The following is a 14,596-nucleotide window of genomic DNA, read 5'->3' as shown; positions in this document are numbered from 1 at the left end:
TTCTAATTTCTACATATTTGGAGATTAAAAAAATATTTTACTAATTTATAATTCCATTGTGATCAGAGAACATATATAAAGATGTGAATCTTTCAAAAATGTCTCAGCCTTCTTTTATGATCCAACATCGGTTCTGTCTGGGTGTATGCTCCATGCACACTGATAAAGGGTGATGTATCTTACAACCTTTTTATTCCACAAAAACATTTTGTTTTATCTTAGTCATGAATTATAATTTGAAAAACAGGAGAAAATTAAAACCTAAATTAAAATTTTGCCATTTTGGCAAAAGAGAAAATGCCTTAAATTTAATAAAGAAAAACTAGGTGGATTTTTTTCTTTATGTGAATCTATGTGAGATGTAGGGCTTTACATTTCAACTCTAGCACCACAAAGTTTAGATTCTGTTTTGACTTTCTGGAATGTTGTGTCAGTAGTCTTGAGATTTGAATAGACCCTAAGCTTTAGTAAGAATGTTACAGTGTGTTTAGTTACTTATAATGGTGTAGTAGAGTCTCTAGGAAACAAAGGATTCTGTGTACCACAGCCAGATGCACAACATTCCAGAATGAAAATTAAGAGAGCCACACAAGAAACTGCTTTTAGGACAGGCCAGATTAGTTGTATTTTTAGTAGGTCTTCCTACTGTTGCAGAAGATCAACCAGTTGAATAAGTTGTTTTGTATTGTGGGTCCAATATAATATTGGTGTGTGACTTTTTTATCAGAAATATTTGGACTTACGAGTGAGTTCTCTTCATTGATAAGTGCTTTGGGGGTAGTTTTACTTTCTTTAACACATGTGCCTGGTAATCAGGGGATTCTGCCCAAGTTTCATACCCTTCCTCACTACCTGCTCATCTTTGTGAAACAGCTGTTTCCTTTACCCAGTGTTTTAAAGTAGCCTGCTCTGTATCATTTCCCAAACTCTCCTTAGGATACTTTGTGTACTGCAAACAGAGAAGCTAGCCAAGTAACTCCCCCAGAACATTAGATGATTAAATTTGGGTTGACAGGCAGTGTTTTCATGGAAAGAAACCCATTCTATTGGTCCTTTTCTTTCCCCATGATATTTACCCTGCCAAACTCTGCAATAGATCTAAAAGGACAGCAAATCTTTATAAAGCCAAGAGTAGATGGCATTTTGGGTCCTACCAACCTTGCTTCAACCTGAAAGGTTTGCTCTGTATTACAAAAGATGTTTTTGTTTTTTTTTAAAGAAAAGGTGATGATGCCCTAAAATGCTCGAAAACAAATGCTTGTAGGGGATTCTTATTAACAGTCTTTGCTCTTGAAGCCTCTAGTGAGTGAAACAAATACAAACTTGAGTAGCAGTATGAACAGGTTGTACTGAGTCCCAAATGATTCCATATGGGTCCTGAAGACACCAAAGCAAAGGAAATCAGAGGCCATGAGAGGGCTGAAGAAGAGCTCCTGAAGTGGCATATTTTGACAGACAGTAAGCAACAGGTGGCCATGTTTTGTTCTTCAGTCACCTGTGACTCATTGTGTATTTTTTAAGGAATGGAATTACCTGTTTTTGTATTCTCTTTACAGCCTGAAGAGTTGAGAGAAATCATTGAGAAGACTAGAGAAATGGAGCAGAACAACGGCCACTACTTTGACACGGCAATTGTGAATTCAGATCTTGATAAAGCCTATCAGGAATTGCTTAGGCTAATTAACAAACTTGATACTGAACCTCAGTGGGTACCGTCCACTTGGCTGAGGTGAGGGAAACATCCATTCTGTGGTATGACTGGACTTACCTGGCAAACTGCCACTAGGAAGAGAGCCCTGATACTTCAGCAAGACCCTGAGGTAGCAGGCCAAATAAGCTGTAGACCTGTTCTTTGATCTCAAACTAGTGAGAAAATCCCCTTAGGCAATTTGTGCATAGCAGTCTTTATTCTCTGGACATGGCTTCAGAGATTCTTGCCTCCTCTTGAGGATTCTAAATGGAAGCTTTCAATAGACCAGTTCCATTTTATCCCTGTAAAAATGTTTTAATTCTGTTTTCACCTAACTAAATCTTTACTGCCTGGTCCTATTTCCATGAAAAATTTGTCTGTATATATACAATGGTCCATGTCTCACATAGTTATAAATATTGATGCTATTTAACAGTTAACTTAAAGGACTTCATGGGAATGGGGTAAGGTGGGGGACAACTGTGCTTCTGTGTACTGGGCAGGACAGTATCTGGTTAGAAGGCTTGTTTTGTCATCAGAAATACTTTCCTAAAATGGTGCCACTTTGGTCTCAAACTATTCTGTTAGGCTTAAATTCATTTGTGTGTCTTTTAATTCTGAAACATTCCATTAGAAAGACCAGTTTTTTAGCTCAGACTATGGATCAGATTTCATGGCACACTCAACAGATTCTGATCTAATTAAATATCTTAACGATTTTCTGAAGTTTTTGCTTATATAGTCACAAGGTTCTATAACCTTGCATCATTTCTCTGATCTGCATAGTACAATAGAATGTGTAAGTTATACTTTTATGAATGGCAGATGGTCATATAAACTGTTGATGGTTAGTTTTTCCTCATGATGCAAATCATTTTTCATATATATGAGAGGACATAGCACATTTGACAGTTTTGCGTTTTTTATATATGAGCACAGTATAACTTGACTGTGCCATATATAAGTAATAAACTGGAATTATGGGATGAAATGTGGGATGAATATAGCTGCTGTACTGTATACTAATATTTAATAGGTTGACAAATGGTCATTGATAACTCATTTAGCATTGGAATAAAATTATACCCAAAGGAAGATACTATAACAACTGACTTTGAGATCACAAGGAAAGGATGACCTGAAAGTCATTTGAACATTATAGGAAAAGAACATAGGTGGGGGCGGGGAGTTAAGCATACAGAAGCAAGTTTTTATCCTATCAAGTTCTGCCTCTTAACGACCAGAATGCAATGTCTTGTTAAATCATAAATGTTTAAGCTAATGGGATTTTCATACTGTCTCTATAGCTGTAGCTTTAAAATTCAACTTCTGTAATTGGTATGGAAAGTGAATTTGTAGTCTTTTCAAGCCTTTAGGGATGGTGTGATGTGTGTCAAACAACCTCAAATGTGAATGTCTTGATTTTATTTTTATGACTTTAGCTACAGCATTTCCTGTTCCCAAAGCGAAACACTGGAATAACATGGAGTTGTCACTTAATTTAACGTAAACAATTGTTTTTAATGAGTAGTTTGTTTCATTGTTGTGTATATATTTGATTTCTATGTAATTTTACTTGAACAAATGTAGATAGTTTATGTTGCCTTTTCTGTTCAAATTTGCATGGCCTTGAAGTTGGCTGCAATGTGTCTTATATGGAAATACTTTCAAGATAACCGTTCCTTAGAAAGAAAGTAACATTCCTGGGTCAGGGGAAGAGTTGCCATACTTTTTTTTACAGATCTGAAACACTCCAGTTAAGGACAGAGAAAACCAACAATATTAGCACTTAATCTTTTCAGTTTTCCAGTTTACTTTCTCTTAAGGAATGAAAGGTAGTCTACGGTAGACAGTGGAGTTTTATGAGCTGCTTTTCATAACTGACAACTATTTTCAGCCCTAAGATCTAAAAGATTGACCATTTAAGCAGCTGTTGTGCCAGTTCCGGAGTTAGCCTACAGACTGTTGAGCCACATGAGGGCCATGTGCTTTCACAAACAAAGCCCCTACCAAGGCACATGCCATGTCATACAATACTCTTAGCTGACAAGAGAATTTGGGAATCAGTGAAGTCCTAGAGTTCTTATCAGCAATGGGAGAGATAGAAATTTTTATATCCCAAACTTTTCTCAGTCTCAGTGACAAGGATGTGTTGATAGTCACACAATCCCTGAACAAAGTGAAAACTTAGTGGCTGGCTTCCTTAAGGAAAACAAGCCTTGCTAATACACCCAGTTATCCAGCCACTCTGGCCAGTTCCATTTCCTGTCCTTTGTGGCTCTGACTGGAGACCCCAATGTGGAAGAGGCATCATCCATTTATCGGAATGACGCAGTAGCTCATGAAATGCACATTAGCTCAAATAAGGAAATACCTTCCCTTGCTAAGTTTTCATAAGTCAGAACAAATGCAAAAGAACAGTATTTAGACTAATCCAGATTTGCTTTACATGAAAAATGTAATATCTGGATTTTCTTTTTCTCATGGCCCAAGGAATAAGTACTGATAAGGAATAATTTGAATGTAATTTTGTGAATGTGTATGGAAACTATAAACCAGGGATTTAGCCTTAATAAAAGGTAACCTTTCTGACATCTATTGTTAATCCACCTTTGTACTCTTACTTGTATCTGCACTCTTATTTTGAGTTGTCATACTGCACACTGTATTGTGAAAACAAAGTAAAACTATATTTCAAATAAAACCACTGAGTACGTCCTGTGTTTATGTCCTCTGCTGTTCAAGGTTTCAACTTGCCTAACCATTTGGTTTGCAAGTTTTTGCCAGAAATAAGTCCACTTGGAACCTCTGAGTGAACCATAAAATACCTTTTAATTTATTCATGGTGGGGGAGTGCCCCCTATTGGCACAGATGTAAGTTCTGGTTCCTTGTTTTATTAAAGATAACACTGTGAACTTAAACATTTTCAAGGAAAAAAAGAACATATGTAATACTCGACCAAACTCCACTTCTGTGTAGCCAAGGATCTGAGGGGATAAAGACTAGGATGTGAGTTGACAAATACGTAACATTCACTTTCCTACCGCACCACTGCATTTCCCAAAGGAGGCAATCATACCAGCAAAAAGTGGCACGTACACACCTGCTACCCTTCTGGCTATTCCTGATCATTTCCTTCCCCTATGGATCACAGCACTCCACACAACAAATCTGGTTCACTGTTTCCTTCTGATTTCTAGTTAACAGTATGCTAACACCACAAAGTCATCTGCAGTTTTGTAGGGAGTTTAGCCAAGGCCAATACAAAAGAGCTTTAAGAAGCCACAGGAGAAATCTAGGTACTTCTCCTGCCTCAGCAGGTGAAGGTGAAGACAAACTTTACCTGAGTGAAAAACCATTAGGTAACCGGGGCTCTCATACCCTTCAAGCTATTTTTTGCCTCCTAGAGAGGCAGTACATACTGCTTAAGAACCAAGGCCTGCATCCTAGCTCTGCTATCTGACCTGACAACGCCTCAGTTTTCTTTTCTGTAAAATGGAGAGAATAGTACTTACACTTCAGTCCAGTGTTGGGAGGATTAAATGTTAAGCCTTGAAAATAGGTTAACACTGAACTGCTTAGGAACTCACTTGGTTTTCCAATCACTGCTAAGTTACCTACAGAATAAAATGTCCAATTCAAAACAGGACTTGCCAAAACTCAGCTCCTCCAGAACAGGCCTTGGGATCTTACCTTTACCCAAAGTTTTAAATATAGGGGAGGCAAAAAAAAGAGGGAGGGGAGCGTGGTTAGAAGAACATAAAAACACTGAAGGTAGACTGCCTGGATTTAAATCCTGGCTTCACCACCTTATAGCTTTTGACCTAGAACCAATTATTCTAGCTCCCTGTGCCTTAAAAATTTCTTCCATGAAATGTGGGCTTAAAATAACATGCATCTTATGGTTGTTGTGATAATATAAATAAAATACTTAAAAGAGGGCCTGACACATAACTAAAGATTATTTTGTAGCAGGTATTAAATGTCTGCAAAATTGCTTGGGACTTTAAAAAGCCTAGGCTTGCAATATCAATTGACTTAACATACAATACTGATAAGCCAAGTGTTACCAATTTCACAAAAACTGTCCTATAGCCAATCACCTCAGAAATGCCCAGCACTGGGTACAAGAATGCCCGAGTAAACACGGATGGCTCACCAGCTCAAACAGCACAAAAAAACCTCAGATCCTGATACGGCCACTCAAATGTCTCATCTTCCTATTTAATGGGAGACAGCAAGTGTTACTGCTTGTAAGATAAAAGTTACCTTATTACATACTCTCAGATGAGAATTATTTTTCTTAGGTTAGGGAAGAAGTATTAATAACCCCTCTTAACTCACTGGCATGTTTAAGTACCCCGAAATTCAACAATCATCTCCATACTATGAAGGGGGAAAAAAGAGACTATCCATGTCCTACATGTCCGCAGACAAAGCTCTTGGTAGGGGACAATCCCATGTGCCAATCTCAGGTTAATAACATGACTGATACTGTTAGTACCTTAAGAAAAAAAAAGAACAATTCATTTTTATATCATTTTACTATTTATACCATAATCACATTAAAATTGGCAGAACTCCCATGACAGATAGGACAGAGACCTGTCATGCAAGGAAAAATAGTGAAGGTTTCATAAAGCTTGAGAGGAAGCACCAGGGTTACACAGGACGGCGGCAGCACTCTCAGACAACAGTGCCCCAGTGTCAGAGCAGGAAGGAAGCGGGCTGCTACAGCAACAGCTGGCCTGAGGCCACTGCTATTTCCTAAGGGGAATTTCCTAATATGCTTGGTAAGCAGATCACTTGAACAGATGTACATGGAACAGGGTACTGCTTCTGCCGAATAAATTCTACAGGTTCCTTTGAGATTCTACAAATCTCAAGTGATAAATGGTTGCTGATTAGGATTTTGCAAAGGTAGTCCCAAAACCAACATCCAGGAAAATTTAACCACCAGTGAATTCTTGGGCCAAAAAATAAACAGCCACACATACCAAACCTACACATCGTGATTTAAGATGGTGCCATGTTAGGGCTTATGAAAGAACCAGAGCAGGAAAGATTATTCAAACAGAAGATCCTCATCCTTCTCTTCAGCCAAAAGATTAGCAGGCTCCATCACCTCGCCAGCTGCCCTCCGTTGCTCCAAGTCTTTATCCGATTTTTCCTTGAGAATCTTTTTCTTCTCCTGTATTTTCTTTAACCTGTAAAACAAAAGGAGGGAATTTTCTGAACACTATTTAAATTCTAAGTAGATTTGATTCCGCTAGTTTTGTAACAAGGATCATAAACATCTATAAACTAGAACAAAATTTTATTTCAATTGCAGTGATCTATAACCCATTTTTAAAATAAAGATTTGAGGTAGAATATACACATTTTTAAGCTAATAATGGACTTTGAGGAGGGGGGAGAGAGACTATACATGTCCTACGTGTCTGCAGAGAAAGCTCTTTTTAGATCATCCCATGTGCCAATCTGAGCATAAGACTGACTGATATTCTTAACAGTAATTTTTTTTTTTAAAGTCCCTATCCCAGACTCTAAACCTTGAAATCCATTCCTTGATAATGGAATACCTTTAGAGCACTCAGGCATTTATTAAAATTTTAAATCAGTTTGGAACACCACAATCCTGAATGTCACTGAAGGACAGAACACAATAAGCTTTCATAATTAAGATTATAAATCACAGATGCTACTCACGATATTAAATCATAGATGGCCACATCTTCCCTGAATACAGGTCTTCACCTGTCTCCCACCATCTCTAAACCTGGCACACTGACCTCTGTACTAACGGTTTAGTGTCATCATCCCTTCCAACTCTAATTGTTCATAACCAATTTATGTACATGCCTCATTTCTCTGAGTACTGTGCTAATTCTCCAAAGGTATGATTTATATTATTACATCATGCCCCCAAATACCTTATACTTTCTCCTGGGACATGTTCACCATGCAATACATATTTGTTGATTGATTAATTCTAGTTTCTTTTTATAAGGGAGACACCCGATCTAAATTATTATTTCATTTTAAAGAATAATCAAGTCTATGAATAGTTTCCCCTAAGGGCCTAACTTCTTGGAGATGCCGTATTTTAAATATGTGCAAAACTTGGCACAGATTAGTCTCCAGAACCTTCGCCAATATTATGTCTCTTGCTTCGCATTTATCAGAATGAAATACAGGCTGTGTTAATTCTAAAGAACATAAGCCAAGAGTCTCTGAGCAACTTGAGGCTTTAGAGTATGAAAAACAAGAAATTATCCGTAACTGCCAACAATTCCAACAAACCTATAGAACTCTTCTCGCTCCCTCTCATCCAGCTCTGTGATGATATAAGCAAGGGTACGTTCAATCCGGGGAATGATGACTAGGGGTAAGAAAAAAATATATATGAGAACTTCAGACCTTTTTTCAAGTTGCCAATGTTCATCTGTATAACAGTTACTTTTTCTAATTGTAAAATTAATGTACATTTAATGCAGAAAACAAAAACAAAAAATTAAGTATAATCCAACCATCCTAAAATAACGACTGTATTTTGGTATATGCCCTGCTAGTGTCCTTTCTATGAACAGATAACATACACAATACACACAACACAATTCTATGGACCACAATATACACAACATTGAATATACTGAATTTATATGAATATACAACACTGAACCACAGATGTTAATTTAAATATAAATTGCAATCCCTGTTAAAAAGTAGATCATCAAGCAGAGAGCATGAACTAAGTTGAGTTTTGGGTGTGTCATAAGGTGCTTCACAGAGAATTTGCCTCTGCTTCTAAAATGTGAACTCACTGAGAGCTGAAGCTATCACCTCATCCGATCTGTTTTGCTTGAGGTTCCATTTACAAGGCCTGGCACCAGCAACTGGTCAGGAAATGTGCGGGTAAATTTTAAAAATGAGGTAACTTCCTCTTATTTAACAAAGAGTGCAAAATAACTTCTTTGCTGTTCAAAATCTGATCCTTTCTTACCTAAAATTGAATGTTTCTTTAATGAAAACAGGGTTTCTTGAATGGAAGTATTGTGCCGACACTAAGCACTGTGACAGAATGATGAAAGAGGTGGGAAATAAATGCACCAAATGGGACAATGTTTAGGAATCAAGGAGAAGAGCAGGACATAAGGCCCACAGGAAAGGGATTTAAAGTTAAGCACGCAATGTGTTCAAAAAGATTACTGAATCACTGGAAAGAGCTAAAGAACACACTAGGCCTTTTGAAAAATAGTTTCATCCTTTATTCATAACCAGAAATGAATGAATACTTCAGAATTTTTAACTTAGCATTTCCTTATGTATATGGATTTGGGAGGAGTCACACAACTCTCTTAAAGCACTTACAACTAACACCTCCCTGTGCTGACCCCACAGCCCAGCCTGCTGCGAATGCGGCACGGGCTTGTCACCATGTGATCAGTGCCTGGTTCCCACGCAAATGTGGAGCTACAGACAAGCAAACAAACAAAGAAAGCCTCACAGCAGCTTACACTCACCATGTTCAATGGCATTTACCCGCCTGTTGGTGATCTTAATGGCTTCATCCAAAGTAACAAAGGAAGTCTAAAATAAGAGGACAAATTAGCAATTTAAGCATGAGTTTTCCTAATCATATCCTATTCACTTGGCTTTACGCAGCCTGCACCTGTAGAGAACATGTGGAAACCAAGACTACTTTTCAATGATTCCCAAAGAGTTAACATTACTTCCAGTCTATTACTGTTTAAAACATTCAATTTAAACATTTAAATTTAACAATTAAACAATTAAATATAAATTTAAAAATTTAAATTTTAAACATTCAATTTTAAAATTTAAATCTTAAATTTTAATTTTAAATTTTAAACATTCAATTTTAAACATTTAAAACTGTTTAAAACATTCAATTTTAAGGCAATCTGTTTACTTCAGATTTGCCTAAAGTTATAAAAATGGCAACGGGAAGGAATCAGGCTCTATTATACACACACACACACACACACACATTAAGTGGCCACAAAGCGGGGGAAAATAGCTTTCAAGCATCAACCATGTTGTGTTTACATTTAAATCTAGTATTGACTGTTGCTGTTCTCACCCACCAAAGAGTGAAGCTCTACCAAGGCACATGCGTTTTGATCGTCATCAGCAGGGATAATGGTGTGGAAGCCACCATCTCAGAAATCAAAACATCTCTGGGCTTGTCTCCCATAAAATCATGAAAACAGCCTAAAGCACGAAGTGCAGGATGCTCTGATTCAAGCCGTGAGTCCTCCCCAAAGGACTCTCAGATATCGGACTAGACCCAGAGCTCTGGCTCTTTTGTTACTCACCTGCAGTGAAGCTAGTTCCACCAGTAATTCCACTGCTTTGGCGTAATTCCTCTTTAATTTAGCCAACTGTTCCCCACCTCTGGCTAAACCAGTCAGCTCGTAACCTGAAAGAACCAGTCAGACAACATTTGTCATTACGGAGTAATCTTCCCCATAAATTTCCCCAAAAGAAGTCAGACTAGGGCGCCTGGGTGGCTGACTAGGTTAAGCCTCTACTTTTGGCTCAGGTCATGATCTCAGGGTCCTGGGATCGAGCCCCACATCAGGCTCTCGACTCAACAGGGAGCTTGTTTCCCCTCTCTCTGCCTACTAGTGATCTCTCTCTCTCTCTCAAATAAATAAATAAATAATCTTAAAAAAAAAAAAGTCAGACTAATACCACACAAGGAGAAACAAATTCACTGACCCCCGTTTAATGCAACGTGACGTACCCAACCCACTCCCCAGGCCATGCTGAACAGTCAATATGTTTGTTTTTTCTGAAGTGAGATTTTCAGCATTTACGTTTTTATTGAAAGTACAGTTAAAATACAGTGTAATATTAGTTTCAGGTGTTCAATATAGTGATTCGACACTTCCGCGCAGTGCCTGGTGCTTATCACAAGAGCGCTCCTTACCCTCCACCGCCTAAGTCACCCCGCCCTTGCCCCGCAGCCATCAGTTTTTTCTCTCGAGTTAGGAGTAACAGTGAACGGGTTTTTCTTCCCAAGGAAACTATTCTAAATATAACTACAGGAGAAGCTTTTAACCAACCTCCACTTTATCACACTGGCCCCACTGCCTCACACCCATAGCACAGTGCCACGCCGGTAACAGGTGACTCCAGCTCGCTCCACTTCTTCACTGGGGCTACCCTGAACACTCTATGTGCACCAGTGGGAGAGGAGGGCCAAAAACTGTCTCTATGAAAAGAACTTGATTACTCTGGAAAGACTCAATAATGTGTTACTACCCCAAAAATGCTACCAAATTAGGAAATGCTAAAACAATTTTTAAAAATTGAGAATGAGCTATAAAATCTAGGAGATTTAGCATTCAGACTGCATCACAGAGAGACCTTATATTACTTTAAAGAAACTCAAACTGGAAATTATAAACAATGCATTATGGGTGTAGTTTATGCAGAAAGACAACACAGAAGTCTAATTAGCGGATTCATACTCAAAGGCCACGGACTTGTATTTTTTTTAATGGCAAATGACTGTATGTTTATGTATTTCTAGGTTGAAATAAAGTATTTTAGGACATTATAATGTTTTATGACTCTCTGCCATAACACTTTTGTTAACTAACTCCTACCCTAAGTGTACCATATGAGGATGCTAACACTGGAACCACTAAACTCTAAGAAAGTCTATTCCAGCACCCATTTTGCAGAAAAAGATTCCTCTGAAGAGGAATCTGGAGAACCCAGAGACATACTACCGAAGTGTCACACTTACTATCAGTTCCTTCATGGTAATGTTCAAACACTGGCAAAGTAACACCTGTTAAAACACAGAAACATGTAGGTTCACAAACATGTCCTTGAAGTACTGTTTCTTAATCACCATTGTTTGTGGTGTTTCTTTCTCAGCAAATACTCAAAAGTCAAGAGACTGTCTGGAACTTAACTGGTTTCAATGAATTTAGGAAACTGGTACCCTAAGTGTTCACTCCTATTTAATAATCAAATTATCCTGAGTAATAAGAGCTCAAGTTGTTACAGTTTTCTTTCCTTTCAGTTTTGAGGTATATGTAAAATGCGGGAAAAAATGCACATAGTTAATGTACAGATTTTGATGAAATTAGATATATGTATACACCTATGATACCATCACCACAATCAAGGTAATAAACTTACCACCTCCAAAAGATCTGTGTCCCTTTTCTTGTTTGTGTGTGTGTATATGTGTGTGTGTGTTAATACTCAACACAAGATCTACCCGAAGTTTTTAAATACACAACACTGCACTGTTAACTACAGGCACCACATTGTACAGCCAATCTCTAGAATGGATTCACCGTGTATAACTCACTTTATCCCCATTTCCCCCGCCCCCATCCTCCGGCAACCGCCAGTTACAAAGATTCTAACATGTAAAGCAATTCAACTTGTTCTAAGAAGAGACTAATTAGGACATGAAGATCTGCTGTATAAACAGGTTCATTTTTTAAATGTCATCTTTTCTTCCGAAGGATTCTAAAGCATTGAAAAATTACCTGCTACGTTATCTTTCTTAGCTCGGATCTTCACTTGGGCTTTATTAACATTCTGGATAACTGTGGTGCTGCGGAAAAAGAAAAGGCCTTGATTGTTGAGATTTTAGAGTAAGAAATAAAACTACAGGGACCCATCAGTTAGTTTCAACAGGGTTGAGATGGCACAAGTATGTTTGGTAACTGTCTTTCCAGCAAAAAATCACTGCTACCAGAGTAGGGTCTCAGAGAGCAAAGGATGAACAACACTCAAAACATGACCATAAGAAAACAAGAAAGAACACGATTGCTTGAGTTTTCAGTTAGGCATGTGGTGCCACAGGTATGACATTAAGGATTTTTATTCAGGTAATGTAATTTAGAGACAACTTCCTTCTAGGTTTGCTATCCAAACTTCTAGATGTGGCTTAGTAGGACTTCGATCCCCTTGCCCTAGAACGTAACTCCCATCAGGTTTTGTCAGACTCCCCAACCTGTTCTTACTAAAATAAACTGTTTTCACCATAACCACCCTCGGACGCATTCACACACCACTTACATACTACTGAGTCCCTCCCTCCGCCAGAAAAGTCAATGCAAGCGGCTCTTCTACCAACACTGACAAAAATTAAAATCCATCTCTTCAAGAGGACCTATGCCCCTGAGGCTGTCAGACCTGCCAGCAAAGGCTCCTGAATAACACAGACCGGGAATGGAGACACTGCGCCACTGGGTAAAGACTACTAAAATAAAAAAAACCCGGAAAACGAATTCCACCTCTGTCCCCAGATAGCCATTTGACCTCAGGAAGGCAGTGAATTTAAAGGATGAAAAAGAACATTTGCCTGGTTTATCACACAAGCTTATCTGGGGAGAACCACACAACATAACTGGCAAAACCCCCTTGGAAAGCAAAAACTAAACCATTTTACACGCTTTGTATATAAAGCACACACTGACAGGACAAAAGCCTTAGAATTCATGCCCTCTAAACCAATTCCATTCTCAAACTTATCCTAAGGAAATATTGCTACAGAAACTAAAATATCTATGCATGAAAATGTTCATGGCATCTTTTTTAATACTCCCCAAATCTGAAAATCAACCTGAAAGTTCACCATTAGGAGAAAGAGCTAATAAATTATGCACAACTAGAGAAAGGCTATACAGCTACGTGAAAATAAGGATGTTTATGATACAATGTTAAATGAAAACGGCCTACAGAATGTTAAGTATTCTATGCCTACAACTCTGTACCAGACAGAAGTGGGTGATAATAAAGACACTGGTGTTAGGGTCACAAAGTAATAATAAAGAACACTTCTGACACCATCATTTATCTTTAATGCTTAGATGTTTTTTGAGAGTAGCTTTTAAGGGAAATTATGAACATGAAAGAACTGTGATTTTTCAAAACACCCCATTAAGTCTTCTTACCTGAAGTCCCCTGCTGTGAACTTGGCCTCAGCAAGTGAAAAGGCAGCTTCTCTCATCACTTCACCCATCAACATTTTAGTCTGGAAAAGCATAAACCAAGAAATAATTCAACCACGTTTCTTACAAGGATTAAAAAAAAAAAAAAACAATAAAATCACATTCCTTTAATAACCAGTATTTGATACCAGGTGTGTGTCTAAAATACTGACTTGATAACAAAAATACCCAATTGTGCTTGAACAGTTTTGGTTATGGTCACTAACAGTACAATACCATGTGTTCTATAATTAAAACATCAGAATAAAGACATCAAGAAATAGAAAACTATCTTCGCTGAAGGACCCATCTTATTCCTGAATGGGCCTATATTAATGTGCTCAAATTAATCTCTCAAATTCACTGACAGAAAAAAAATTTTTTTAAAGATTTATTTATTTGACAGAGGGAACACAAGCAGGGGAGTGGGAGAGGGAGAAGCAGGCTTCCCACCAAGCAGAGAGCCCGATGCAGGGCCCAATCCCACAACCCCAGGACCATGATCTGAGCCGAAGGCAGACACTCAACCAGCTGAGCTACCCAGGTGCCCCTGTGCAGAGAAAATCTTAATGGCATAGTAATTCTAATATAAAGCTGGACTATTTAAAGTTTGAAAAAAATCCAACAATCTTTTTGAAAGAAAAAAAGGGCAAATGGGCAGAGTTGCCAAGTATTAAAAATAAGAAAATACATCCAATACAGGGACAAAATAAATCAATGAACTATAACAGAGTTCAGAAAAAGTCACAGGTCTCTATGGAAATTTAGTAACATGAAGAGACCATGCACCTGGCCGCCCACTTACAAAACGAGCTTGTCCCTACCTCCTTACATCACACACTTCAGAAATTCTTAAAGTTTAAAAAAAAAAAAAAAACTATAAAACATAGAATATTTTCTTAATCTTTTTTAGGC

General features: G+C 38.0%; 2 protein-coding genes across 7 annotated transcripts in view; one reads left to right on the top strand and one right to left on the bottom strand.

The window, feature by feature from the left end:
- Positions 1-4,394, top strand: part of PALS1 (protein associated with LIN7 1, MAGUK p55 family member) — a 75,604-nt gene extending 71,210 nt beyond the window's left edge. For all 6 annotated transcript variants that reach the window (XM_082734075.1, XM_082734076.1, XM_082734077.1 and 3 more), the window contains one exon: positions 1,557-4,394. In XM_082734075.1, coding sequence (XP_082590201.1) covers positions 1,557-1,733 — 177 coding nt within the window. In that variant the 3' untranslated portion in view covers positions 1,734-4,394. The remainder of the gene's footprint in view (positions 1-1,556) is intronic.
- A 1,822-nt stretch (positions 4,395-6,216) lies between these two features.
- Positions 6,217-14,596, bottom strand: part of ATP6V1D (ATPase H+ transporting V1 subunit D) — a 29,664-nt gene continuing 21,284 nt past the window's right edge. The window contains exons 3-9 of the mRNA XM_082734084.1: positions 13,646-13,725; positions 12,233-12,300; positions 11,473-11,517; positions 10,031-10,134; positions 9,215-9,281; positions 7,995-8,073; positions 6,217-6,898 (exon numbers count right to left, since the gene is read on the bottom strand). Of these exons, the coding sequence (XP_082590210.1) occupies positions 6,757-6,898; positions 7,995-8,073; positions 9,215-9,281; positions 10,031-10,134; positions 11,473-11,517; positions 12,233-12,300; positions 13,646-13,725 (585 nt within the window). The 3' untranslated portion in view covers positions 6,217-6,756. The remainder of the gene's footprint in view (positions 6,899-7,994; positions 8,074-9,214; positions 9,282-10,030; positions 10,135-11,472; positions 11,518-12,232; positions 12,301-13,645; positions 13,726-14,596) is intronic.

The sequence above is a fragment of the Mustela nivalis genome, assembly GCF_964662115.1.
Source record: "Mustela nivalis genome assembly, chromosome: 6".
NCBI lineage: Eukaryota > Metazoa > Chordata > Mammalia > Carnivora > Mustelidae > Mustela > Mustela nivalis.
Note: the sequence above shows the minus strand (reverse complement) of the source record. Positions and strands in the feature narration are given on the sequence as shown.